This window comes from Balaenoptera borealis, assembly GCF_965194805.1.
Source record: "Balaenoptera borealis genome assembly, chromosome: 14".
In the NCBI taxonomy this organism is placed as follows: Eukaryota; Metazoa; Chordata; class Mammalia; order Artiodactyla; family Balaenopteridae; genus Balaenoptera; species Balaenoptera borealis.
In genome coordinates, this window is record NC_138875.1 from 4,527,210 (window position 1) to 4,540,943 (window position 13,734).

At 48.4% G+C, this 13,734-nt stretch overlaps 1 protein-coding gene across 40 annotated transcripts in view; it reads left to right on the forward strand.

Moving 5' to 3' along the window:
- The window catches only part of FBXO15 (F-box protein 15), a 585,398-nt gene that overhangs the window by 203,765 nt on the left and 367,899 nt on the right, over positions 1-13,734 (forward strand). For all 40 annotated transcript variants that reach the window (XR_014234370.1, XR_014234371.1, XR_014234372.1 and 37 more), the window contains one exon: positions 1,605-1,667. Coding sequence is in view for 34 of the 40 variants with exons in the window: in XM_082355200.1 (XP_082211326.1) it covers positions 1,605-1,667 (63 nt within the window). In the remaining 6 variants the exon portion in view is untranslated. The remainder of the gene's footprint in view (positions 1-1,604; positions 1,668-13,734) is intronic.

The window sequence follows — 13,734 nt, forward strand, 5'->3', positions numbered from 1 at the left end:
TTCTGTCTTTGCAGCCTCTTAGCCAATCGCCTGTGATGCGTGTCACATTCTGGCTTAAGGCTTCTTCAATAATAAGAGCGTCTCCTTTGTTTTCTACCTTTGTGGAGTGGGTTTCTGGGTTGGGAGGACATTTTGTTCTTACTCATATCTTCCCAGCAAGAGATGGGGTGTAGCTGGAGGAGTCCAGTCCTGTTGGCAGAGAGGAACTGCACTCCCACAGAGCCTTAGAAGGTCCTCGGCTCTTTCTCTGGACCCCTCCCTTCCCAGTTGGCACTGAGCGCCGGGTCACCACACCGTGCTCTGATTCTCCTTGTCCCATCACCCCGAGACCGCCACCCTCCAACCAGACTCCTGAGCCTTCTTTCTTGGACACTCTTTGAGAAAGGTGGTCTGTGCCTACTTCCCTCATTTACTGGGGAGGAATCCTCTCCCCGCCGTTTCTTCAATCAGCTTCCCCCATCTCCCAGGCTCCCAGGGCACATAAGTAAATGACTGATGGGTGGAATGTGCCCATCCCAAATCTGTATGTTCAAGTCCTAACCCCCAGGCCCTCAGAATGCACCTGTATTTGGAGAGAGGGTCTTTTAAACAGGTAATTAAGGTAAAATGAGGTCATTAGGGTGGGCCCTGTAGAGGAGGGAAAAGTCTTCCTTCTACCCTTCTAGGTTCTGTGCCTGGTCTGCAAATTAAATTGGCATAAGATTGATAAACAGGAAAAAAAAGTCAATTTAATTATATATTTATGAACGCACAGTCTCCCCAAAATATGAGACTCAAGGGGGCGGGTGCCCAGATGATTAAGACATATGCCACCTGACCTATGGAAAGGAAGAGGGGCTTGGAGCTTCTGGGGGGTGGGAGAGGCAAATTATGGGATGGGGAGGAAATGAAAAGATTTGCCTTGTTATGGAGATAAAAGTCTCTCCAGTGAAGAACTGGGCTCTGGGAGTAGCTCTCACCCTGGTACAGATACCTTAACTAATGGAAATTTCCTTTACAAAAGGAGAAATTTGTACTTTATTTTAGGCAGGTAAGGGGGAGTTAAAGAGCTTTCTCTGTGTCTGCTGGTTCTCCATTGCCTTGAGTTCAAAATAATCTATACACCAAAGTGACATACTTTGGGCTGGCGTGTTCTGAGCCCCTTCAGCCCTAATCCATTATGACTGGTGTCCTTATAAGAGGAGATTGGGACACAGACAGACACAAAGGGACGACCATGTGAAGACACAGGGAGAAGACGGCCGTGTGCAAGCCAAGGAGAGAAGCCTCAGGAAAAACCAACCCTACTGACACCTTGATCTCGGATCTGTTCTCCAGATTTGTGATAAAATAAATGTCTGTTGTTTAAGCCACCCAGACTGTGGTGCTTTGTTAGGACAGCCCCAGCAAACTCATACTATGACCCAGGAGCATTTCTGGGTAATGTTCTCTTGCAGCTTATTATCTTACTTATGGACAGGTATACTTAGTCATATGAAGCCTCAGACCCTCCAGTTTTCATAACACAAAAAATATCAGTGTGGTCATTTCCTACATGTGTTTGTCTAAACTAGCTTCTGATGCCTTCTCTCTCTCTCTTTTTTTTTTTTTTCTGTTTCCTACAGGCACGTCCAGAAACTCCTCCTCCATCCTGTCCTATAAGTGGCCCCAAGATGCATCTCAGAATGGTGAGCATTAACGACTAAGGAAATCGGTGGGATTCTTAGAACCCTTTTGCTTGCGGTCTGTATCTTTTTGAAACGGGGAATAGTTTCTGTTGGAACTGATCGTGAGTTTGGCTGTGTTATGGGCGTCGCGATTCCTCTGTGTCAGAAACTAAGCTGTGGAAGGTATTTTCCATTTGGTTGTTACCTGGAATTACTTTGTTGTGTTGATTTGGGGTTGACTCCAGCCACCTGTTTAGAATAGCTCCTTGGGGGGCCCGCCCATGTCGATGGGGACCTTACCTTGAGTGGGCAGGAGAGTGAGGGTCTTGCTGCACCAGGTAGAAAATACTACTGGCTGACGTGTGGTTTGTGAGTCACGATGAGCTCACTCCAGGCAGGAATAAAGCATTTGATTAAACTGCCATTTATGGGAATCATTAGACTCCTGCTGTACAGGCTTGATTGCTTGGTGCTTAAAGCTTGCATCTCATTCGTGATCCCCGGTGTCAGGAGTTTTGAGTGGAATGTAGCCTGTTGCTTCTAACACGTAGCCTGAGTTTATCAAACTCCCCCCATTTTCTTATGCTCCGAGACGGTGGCGAACACAATTGATCATGGAATCGCAGAGATGATAATAACATCATGAGATTAGAAACCAGGGCAATTATCCAGTCACATTGCTTTGCAGAGCTAGCACGAACCATGGTGGTTATGGAGTACATAGTACTCAGATGGCACCTTATTAATTAGCGATTTCCCCTGCTTGCTTGGGATGATGATTCGTGAGTTCTAAACGCACGTGAACACAGATAATAAAGAACTGCCTCAGTATTCCGGTTACCATGCCAACTATCTTATAATCATTTTCTGATGACACTCTTGATTGATCCTTTAGGGAGCTGTGGCTACCACACAAGCTGAACAGTCTTTTTTTCCTTTTGCTATCTTGACAACAACATTTCTCTTCTCTCCAAGGGAAATAGAAATGCGTCTTCATGGTGGCTATTGTTTCAACCTGAGCTTGTAACTTTTATTATTAAATATTTGTCAGAGTTAAACAAATTAATTATTACACTGATAAAGATTTTTCACTGGTATTGGGGCTCTGCCTCAAGGGAACAATCCGAGCCGCGATTGCTCACATGATCCGCTAGATGGAGCAAGTGAGAAAGCATTTGCATTCAGCTTCCAAAATGATTGAAGAAATAAATAATGGGGCTCTTGATGGGTCTGTGAATAAAGTAATGACTGTTTGCCTTTTCTGACAACTTTGGTAGAGATCTTGGGAATGAAAGATCGGCTTGACAGCTTCCTATCTGTCCAGCACAAAATCAATTACGTTTCTAGTTAAGCACATCAGGAGGAGACAGACTTTTGATTCAAATTTAGGCATGAGTTTTTTATTTTATTTTATTTTTTTATTTAGAGTAGTTCCAACTTTTCTGAAGGCAAAAAAAAAGTTAAGAAAGAAAAGTTTTTTAAAAATCCTTATTGTCTTCATTTATATGTATGAATGCAACCTTCCCCATGAGGTCTCTATCCTGTTTGGTTTTAAACTTAAGGTTGTAAAAACTTTTCATGCACGATATTATCTCGCTGGTAGTGGAAGCGATGAGCAGCTGGGTATATTTGTGATGCTCAGTACATATTCCAGGTATCGCCGTGTTCTCCCATTAAGCAGGCATCTTGATTGGTGTGGAATGACTGGGTCACCCAGCCAGTGGCACGAAACTACTGAGGGACAAAGGGTGAAATCTCCGCAGGAGCCAGTGGGACAAACTCGCTCTGAAATTGAACCACAGGATCACTCCCCACACACCCTGCTCTCATTCCCCACTCCTACCTACGGAAGGTTACATTTTGTTTGCGATTACTTCTGTTAACAGCCTGTCTGATCTAAGCTCCCGTTCAGGAATTTAGCCAAGTGCTATTGGCTAGCATTTTGACTGTGAACTTTCTCAGTGCTTTTATTTTACATTTTACTGATACAGACTCTTTGCATTGGCTGCAGAAGAGGTGTCGCTTATATGGTGAGCTCAGCTGTTATTATCGGTAGTCATGAATAGTCATGATCTCTTTGGAGAGCAATGTGGCCAATACAGCAGCATTTAAAATACACGTATCCTTTGATCCAGTCATTCCAGGGCTAGGAATGTAACTTGCATGCGTGCTTGCACACAGAGTCAAAGGTATATGTGTGAAGATTTTTTTTTTACTGCAGCATTGTTTGTAGGAACAAAAGCCTCAACCTAAATGTTCACCACTAAGGAACTGATTAAATGAATGAGGGTGTATCCATACCAGGGAATACAGGGGGATTCATTACATTGACTCATATTTACTGGTGTATCATCCTTCTATTGATAATTCTCAAATAATGTTCAAGAACTATTCAGTGAAAAACGATGCGGAATGGTGTTTATGATATGGTACCATTTGTATGAAAAGTAAGGATCCATTCATTATATAGATATATGGATGTGTGTATGCTTGGAGACCATAGAAACATCTGGAAAAACACACAAGAAAATGGTAACAGTTATCTTCAGAAAATGGAGCCAAGGGGAAGGGGGAAATATACATTTCCTCTTCATTTTTATTACTCTTTCCATTTGTCTTCTTTTTTATCCTATAAATACATTATTTTTAAAACACAGTGGGTTTCCTTGGCTGGGTTACTCTCTGAAATTCAGCGCCTACGTCCGGGTATCCCTGAATGGTTTAGGAGCATTTGTGTCTATCTCCCGGGACTTGACATTGATGCCTTAGAGCTGAGTGTGAACCGTCTACTGTGGAAGAGCCAAGAAGTCTCGTGTCCTCCCTGTGCTCTGAGGCCGCGGCCCTGCTTCTCCTCCAGATACGTGCTGTGCACCTGTTGCTCTCTCGGCCCCCACTTGGCCAGAGCTCAGCCGAGATGCAGGCAGAGCCACCCCAGCGCGGTGACAGCTGCTGCCTCGCCCTGGGCCGGGAGCCCATGGGCCTGGGCAGTGGTTTCCAGCTCTCGGAGGTGCTCTCCTTGGAACTGCCTGGAAGAGCGACACGACGGATGCTTCAGCCACCGCCTCTCCGGGAGAACGCGTCGCTGACGCCACTGCTTGTGGACTCCAGGCCCGGCTGCAGTATGGTGCGAGGGACACGGGGACTTGCTGACTCTTCCAACGTGACAAGGATTGTCACCGGGACGCACGTGATGCTCGCAGCTAACTTTCCAGCTTCCCCCAAGTTTCTGCTCCTCCTTCTCTACCTTTAAGGCTGAGTTAGACTCTGGGAAGTTGTGGCTTTGCAAACCCAGAGTTCTCGAAGCCAGGAGCGCACAGGGCTGGGCGACACGACTGCCTGACTTAGACTGTTGGCTCCGTAATGACCTCACTAAGGAAACAGGGAGGGGCCGAGACACCAGGCCTTCTCGCTCTGCAGAGGCTGCTGCCATCGTTTTTTAGAATTACTTCTGCCCTATTGTTCCCCAAATCGGCAGCACAGAGGCGGTGCCACGTGAGCAGTTTGCGCCTAACAGGTTGGAGACGTGCCCGCTGACCGGCTGAGCGACCACACGGCTTGTCGAGGGCTTGCTTCTGGTTGCTGGGGCACAAGCAGCCTGTCCTGCACCCACGTGGAGCTTCCCCAGCCCTGCGGAGGAATGGAGACCGCGTCTCAGTTAGTAGCAGCCCGGGCTGGGGGGCTGCCTTTTTATGCAGTGGACAGGGCCACAGAGTCCGTGCCTTGTCAAGGATGGCCCATTTGATGAATTCCAAGTCAAGGATAATAAGTCAGCTGCAACCTTGACTGTGTTTTTCTATGTAAGATCCGTGCAATCAGCCATTTGGTACACTTTCTGTTATTTACGCATCTCTGTTTTTTCTCCGTTAGATAAATAAAGCCGAGCTATCTGTCTTTAGTTTATTTTCACTCCCTCCCATCTCCCCACCCGCCCAGCTCTAGGAAGACTAGTTGTTTTAGCCAAACTACACTGCCTGGCGCCTGGCTCTCCCAGAGGTGAGGAGGGGGTAGAGGACTGCAGTGGGGCTGGACCAGGCCAGCGTCCACGTGTCCCGGACGTTTGACAATGTTTGCATTAAATGAGCTGCAGAGAATATGCCAGAGGGAGACTTGCTTGTGTAGTGTCAGGACGGGGCTGGTTTCATTCGGTGGCTGCAGGACTCCTTCAAAGACGCTGGGATTTTATGGTGAGGAGCCTATTTCAAACGTTGGTTCAGCAACTTCCTGAACAGAAGTCAGTTAAATAAAACAAACGTAACCATCGGCCACCATTTCACTGTGGGTTCTGGCAGCCTAGCTCCAGATAACCCCATCGCATTCCCTGTGGTTGGGGGTAGGGGGGTGGCTTTCCCTCGCTTTACTTCTCCCAGACATGGCACTGGTTTAATCACCACTGTCACCACTCGCTGACCGTGATTCTCAGATGGAGATGCCTGGGGTCTCCCTGCAAAACTCTGAGGGAATCAAGAGACCAGTCGTAATCCTCAAGCTTTCTGTTTCCCAGAGAGATGGAGGAATCGACGTCCTCTGCACATTCTTCCACAGCAAGCTCGTCCTCTGCCCCAACGGACAGCGTGGTCCGCCACCCTCTCTGCAGGCCGTCTCCTGCTTTTGAAATGTCACCGGGCGGTGGGGGCGGGGGTGGGGGGTCGGTCCACTTCTCCTGTCGCACCAGTTTCCTTTCTGCGTCTCAGCTCATGAGCTGCCCCTGGGGGCTCAGGGTCTCTTTTGCTCTTTCCTTACTTGTCTCCTGTACGGCCTGTGGTCAGATTGTCTAATGTTTTGCATTTGGGTTGTGTTTTACGGAGCTTAGAGGATGAGGTCCAGGAACAAGAAGAAAACCCTCCCCTGCTCCCTCCAAAGGGAGGAGCCCACCTCCCCCCCTGCCCATCGGTGCCCCCCCCTCCAGGGGGGACACGAGGGGTCGGGAGGCCCCAGCAGGGCCTCTGTGCTCACTTCTCCACAAGACACTGACTCCACCCCAGACAAATGATATTTCTCTTCTTCTTCTTCTTCTCAGTAGGTATTATTTTTGGAACTGGCCGAAATACTTAAGCATCGTACCGACTCTTTCAGTAAACGTGATCCTTTGTTGGTAGCGTCATTCGGTGAGATCAGTGACTCTAAATTGGGTTGCCAGGTATACAGTCAAAAAATACAGAACACCTAGTTAAATTTGAATTTCAAATAAACAACAAATAACCTTTTCGTCCCCCTGAAATTCAAGTTTATCTGGCAATCGTACCTCTAAGACCAAGACTCAAACGGGTTCTTTTTTTTTTTTTTTTTTAATTAATTAATTTATTTATTTTTGTCTGCTTTGGGTCTTCGCTTCTGCGCGAGGGCTTTCTCTAGTTGAGGCATTTGGGGGCCACTCTTCATCGCGGTGCGCGGGCCTCTCACTATCGCGGCCTCCCTTGTTGCGGAGCACAGGCTCCAGACGCGCAGGCTCAGCAGTTGTGGCTCACGGACCTAGTTGTTCCGCGGCATGTGGGATCTTCCCAGACCAGGGCTCGAACCCGTGTCCCCTGCATTGGCAGGTAGATTCTCAATCACTGTGCCACCAGGGAAGCCCAAACTGGTTCTTTTTATGAGACACTTTCTCTAAAAAATACCTTGACAGTGAGAGTTCCTTTTCTCTCTCCCTCATCCTCTATTGGTTTAAAAAGCCATCATAATTTTTCTCAAGATCTTTTCTACGAAGGCTCATCTCTCCTGAATTATGGAGTAAGAAAACCTCTACTCTGTTGAAAATTCTTATGATTTGCACTCTTTCTTACCCAGTTAACGTTGTGACTGCATTAAATATATCCCTGAAATATGTACAGTAAATTACCAGAGCAAATGAGAAGGGCTGATGTATCTGTATTTTCAAACCACTCCCAAGGAAGTTAAGAACGATATTCTCTGGTTTCCCCTATTTTGTGCAATCACAACCATCGCTTTACCTCTGCAGCTTACTTGCAGTAAATTTCTTTTGTGATTAATTAAACTGATTCAGTTCTACTTCAGCATTTAAGTAATCACAGCTGTTGTTTATTGCTTCACATCCTAAAAGCAAGAGAAGCGTTTGTTTAAATAGCCCTTTATGCCAAAACATCCCAAAGAGTAAGGTGCTTGGAGATAGCAAAGGGGTGTGGTTATTTTCCTGGCAAATGGAACTTTCTCTGTAATAGTGACAGAGCATCTATATTTACCAAAGAACCTCAATCCACTTATCAGGGAAATCAGATCTTTTTTTTTCACCCCCAAGGTGGCTACTCTTTTGTAGTGGAAATAGGAGGAAATGTGAAAGCAAAGGGAGATAGGATCTACAGCTCCATGGCTACTATGTGAATTGCAGTTGTACTCTGAAGGCAGATACACTGTTACCCCAGAACTTTGAAGATAAAGACAGAATATCTGACAGCCCAGATACTATGCTGCTTATGGTCACTTCTTCATCTAATTGGGTGGTTTTGTCCTTCAGCCTTTTGCCTTAAGTTTCTCTATTTTCTTTTATGAGCAGTATTTTGCGTGTAGTAAATCCTGACTACTTCCTGGTTTTATTTTTGTATATTCTCAGATTGTAAAAATACTGATTAAAAGACTTATGTGAAGGCCAGGAGAGGCCAGCTTACTAGCCTCCAAGAATTCTCGTCAGTCGTCAACAAACAGTGTTGGGAGAACTGGATGTCCACAGGCAAAAAAAATAAAATTGGATCCTCATCTTATTTCATATGCAAAAATCAACACAAAATGGATTAAAGATTTAAATGTAAGACATGAATCTATACAACTCCTAATGAAAACACAGGGAAAAAGCTTCATGGCACTGGTCTAGATCATGATTTCTTGGATCTATCACCAAAAACACAGGCAACAGGAGCAAAAATAGACAAGTGGGAATATGTGAAACTAAAAAGTTTCTGCACAGCAAAAGAAGAAGTCAGTAGAGTGAAGAAGCAACCTATGGAATAGGAGATATTTTTGCAAATCATATGTATCTGATAACATGTTAATATTCAATAATTCAATAGCAAAAAAATCAAATAACTGATTTAAAAATGGGCAAAAGAGTTGAATAAACATTTCTCCAAAAAGACATACAAATGATCAACACATATATGAAAAGATGGTTACTATCACTAATCATCAGGAAAATGCCAATCAAAACCACAGTGAGATATCACCTCACACCAGTTAGAATGGCTATTATTGAAAAGACAAGAAGATAACAAGTGTTGGTGAGATGTGATGAAGTTAGAACCCTTGTGCACTGTGGGTGGGAATGTAATTTGGTGCAGCAGCTACGGAAAACAGTGTGGAGGGTCCTCAAAAAAATAAAAATAGAACTACCATGTGATCCAGCAATCCCACGTCTGGATATTTATCCAAAAGAATTGAAATCAGGATCTTGAAGAGAGATTAGCACTCCGTATTCATTGCAACATTATTCACTATAGCTAAGATATTGAACAACCTAAATGTCCATCGACAGATGAGTGGGTAAAGAAATGTGAAACATTATTCAGCATTAAAAAAGAAGGAAATCCTGCCATTTGTGACAACATGGGTGACCCTTGAGGACATTATGCTCAGTGAAATAAGCCAGACACAGAAACACAAATGCTGCATGATTCCACTTATATGTGGTATCTAAAGTAGTCAAACTTCTAGAAACAGAGAGTAGATTGGTGGTTGCCAAGGGCTGGGGGCAGGGAGAACTGGGAGTTGCGGTTCACTGTGTATAAAGTTCCGGTTATGCAAGATGAATACATTCCGGAGCTCTGCTGTAGATAACACTGCACTGTGCCTACAGATAACAACACTGTATGTGCACTTCAAACCTTGTCAAGAGGGTGGGTCTCATGTTCATAAGCATTCTAGCCACACAAGCGCACACACACACACGTGCACACACTTAGTAAGACTCCTCACGTGGAGCATTTACACTGCAAATTATGTCCTAGGACCGCGCCTCCAGAATTCAAAGGAGGCTTTAGCTAGTGAAACCGAGTCACTACATACGGATGCTGTAATCTGAGGTTTTCCAGGACTTAACAGTCCATTGGCACAAATAAAGTCAAATAGTGCAGTTTTAGCGGCCTGTCTCCCCCAGGTTCATTAGAACCTTAGTGACTTGGACCTTTGGGCAGTCTACTCTTCCGGCTTCTCTTCCTCTCAGCACAGACATACTCTCGTCTCAGCTCTCCGTCCTGCTCGCCTTTGCCGGCCCTGGGGCTGCTGACTCCGTCTCCCAGTTCCTGAGAGCCTGTGCATCCCGTCTTAGTGCTCTAATTAATTTATAATGGAGACTGGACAAGAAAATCCATTCTCTCTAGTGCGTTCTCCTCCTGAAGCTGAGTCACGTGGAAGCCGGGTTATAGCAGATGGTAACCTGGCGAGCGTGGGGTTGAGAACAAGGGAGTGAGTCACGTGACGCACACGTCCATGCTCACGGCGGCGGGCTCTTTCATCCGGCTCACATCCAGGCTCTTTTTGCTGTGAGCCTGGACAGCACCGAAAGCTGCTGCCCACATTTGCTCCTTCAGCATCCTTTCCCTAAGCTGCCCTGCCTGTGGATCGGACATGCTGGCGCCTCACACCCTCTCTGCCCGTCTTCCACTCCATTCATATCTCCGGAAACCACTTCGCGTGGGTGTAACTGACTAAGCTTCATGTGGTTTCAGGAAGTCTCTCTCTTTGTCTGCTCCAGGGCTTCTCTGAGACTGAGATGTGGGGCTCGGGTGCAAACCCGGCAGCGTGAGGGGTTCACAATCTGGACTCGGGTGCAAACCTGGCAGGGTGAGGGGTTCACACCCGGACTCCCGGTGCAAACCTGGCAGGGTGAGGGGTTCACACCCGGACTCCCGGTGCAAACCTGGCAGCGTGAGGGGTTCACACCTCTTGGATCACAATTGACAAACGAAGTGTGAGCTGGTGCAGAAACTTTCTCCTGTTCTGACCGATTCTGAGACACATTAGACATCATTCCTCAGGATGTCCCAGCAGGATTGAGCTCGTGTACACAATGACGAACAGCCCAACACATACCTGCGTGTTAGTTTTCCCTCCTTCCCAGCCCCCCACTTCTGTTCTTGAGATCACGTGTCTCCAAACAGTTCCTGCACTGGGGTTGATCTCCGGCTCTGCTTTCTGGAAAATGACAAGGGGAACGTGGTCTTTAGGATGGTGTTCTAGAGCCGGATCGTGTACCGGGAGGACTGTGTAAATGGGGTGTAGGAGCCCTGGTGTGCAGGGGTGGCCCAGTGACTCAAAGTGCAGCTGGGCTAAGCTACCAGTGGGATGCAAGCGTTGGTTACGTGAGTGCGTGGGGCAGTGGTAACTCAAGGATGGTGGAGCTGCCTTGCTTAGGTCAGCGGCTCTTGAGAAGCCTGGGCGACAGTGATGGGCTCAGGCGAGGTAACTGCCAACTGAAGGCTTGCTGGGAACCGTGGAGGCTTCCCAGGAAGCCTTTTTTTTTTTTTTTTTTTTAAACACATTTGTTCTCAGCTTTGGTTTCACACCAGACTCACATAATCTGTGGTCCAGGCACTGTCCGAGACCGATTCATTCACAGTTTCTAGAAGGGGGACCCAAGCAGCAGCTTTTTTTTTTTTTTTAAATGAATAGCCCAGTTTGCTCTTTTTTTTTTTTTTTTTAAAGAAATTCACGTTCTTTTATTTATTTATTTATTTATGACTGTGTTGAGTCTTCGTTTCTGTGCGAGGGCTTTCTCTAGTTGCGGCAAGTGGGGGCCACTCTTCATCGCGGGGCGCGGGCCTCTCACTGTCGCGGCCTCTCTTGTTGCGGAGCACAGGCTCCAGACGCGCAGGCTCAGTAGTTGTGGCTCACGGGCCCAGCTGCTCCGCGGCATGTGGGATCTTCCCAGACCAGGGCTCGAACCCGTGTCCCCTGCATTGGCAGGCAGATTCTCAACCACTGCGCCACCAGGGAAGCCCCCAAGCAGCACCTTTTGAAAGCTCCCCATGTTCAGCCAAAATTAAGAACCGCCAGGGATCTTTGTCACCTGGGCTGCAGAGCAAACTGTGCTGAGAACCAGACCCAGAACTTGACGAGAAACATGGCAGAGCTACAGAGGAGGCTGACTTCATCCCCAGGCCAAAGTTAGGGTCCTGATGGAGAAAAATGGTGCTCTGAGACCTGGGATGGAGATCCGTGAGTAGGTGACAGTCCTAAAGCCCTGCAGTCTCCGGAAGCCTCTGTCCCGCCGGGAACAGCTGCGTTCCCTCGTAGGCAAGGGCGTCCTCCAGTCACTTGGAGACTCTGTGCGTGGCACTTGGCTTCCTCCACATTGGCCCCACCTCCCCACCTTGCCAACAGTCCAGTATCCAGGGCACAGCGGCGGGGACCTAAGTCCCCGTACCAGGAGGACAAAGCATGGAAAGGCCACGCGTACTGGCAAGGACCCAGGGGACCGGGGAGGGGAGGTCGAAAGTGCCGTGCCACTGAGGGCAGAAAATCAGGCAGAGTGGGAGAGAATTGTGGTCATGAAAGCCTCCTCCCTTGACTGGTGATTCAGCATCCTTGCAGGGACACCAGGGCAGGGCCCTTGGCGACTGACACACGTGATGCACTACAGGTGTGACCTGGGGATCCCTGAGTCCCTTGGTATCATACTGAGATGGGATCAGAAGGAAGGCTCCGGGCGGAAGAGGTGTGGGATGTGTTTGCTGTGTGAGAGCAGGAGATCTGTCACCACAGTCGTGTTCCTTGGGGAGCCCAGAGGACACACCCTTTAATGAAGCAGTAAGGGAAGCCTGGTGGAGGGTCAAACACTGGCGCTTTGAAGAATCTTGGAAAAGTGCAAGAAGACACAAAGGCCGGAAGGTGGGAGGTGCGCCCCTTGGCGAGGCAGTGGCTGAAGCTGTGAAGGTTCAGGTGCCAGTGCCTGAGGCGTGTTGTCTTAACCTCTTTGGGATCAATGGCCAGTGATCGTATTCACCTTCCAGATGACTAAGAAAGAGGCATGTGGCTTGGGAAGACTCTCTGGCATTTGGAAGCAGAGTGTCGCTTCAACCCATTTATCTGGTGACTCAAATGCTCCCAGTTCTGAGGGTTTCTCGGAACAAAATTGAGCTTTGCTGCAGGTCCAGCCGCATCGCGAACTGCTCTGTTGATCAAAGAGTGTGAGCCAGCAAGTCTGATGGCTCTGGAGGCATCCGTGGTGGACAGAGGTGCTGGGGAGAGGTCTGGAGAGCCCCCAAGAGGAGAGGCAGTGCAGACCCCGGAGATCTGGAGCAAGGCCTTCTGCAGCAGAGAGCGGCTCCCGGCTGGGAAAGCACGTGCCGCCGGCTGAGGGCGTGGCTGCATCTGCCCATCAGGGCCTGGGCGGTATCAGGTCCCTCGGGCCGTGGGGCCGGGCAGGGAGCATCAGATCCTGCACTGACGACAGTTCATTGGAGATCGCTCGCTCTCGGACGGTCTAGAGTATTGTCATTTACATTGTCATTTACAGCGCAGACTCTGTAACACCAGCATCTCAGCCTACAGCTGTGGCCTCAGGGCCTCCCATGACCCACTGACGGAGGCAGAGAGACCGGGGCCTGGTTCCCAGACAGTGGGCTCTGTACTCGGTCCTGGAAGAGAGTGGAGCAGGCCCGCTGCAGCCTCACTCAGGGGAGCTCGGAGGAGAGTGAGGAAGGGGATCCTCCTGGCCGGCAGGAAGGGGAGCCCCGTGGCTCACTGGGAAGGGAGAGACATGCTCGTGGGACGGTTGTGTGTGCGGGTTTTTGACCTGTGTCGATGGCTTGTCTGCAGGAGAGGGGCCTGGACGAGGAAGACGGGACACACGTAAGTGGGGGAAGAGACGCGTGAACGGTCTTCTGGCAGTGGGAACACACCAGAGCATCTCAGGAGATGCCGATGCCACCAGAGATCACAACGTTGGAGGCATTGTGGCACCTGTCAGAGACGGGGACTGTCCTTTGGGTGTCCCTCTGTCCACAGCTCCAGTGCTTGGGAGCAGGCCCATGAGTGGCGATGGGCACAAAGGCCGGGCACAAGCTGCCACCACGGCTGATTTAGACGCTGCCACTGCTGCCAGCCTGACCCGCCACCAGCAGAGTGACATGGCACTCTCTCAAGG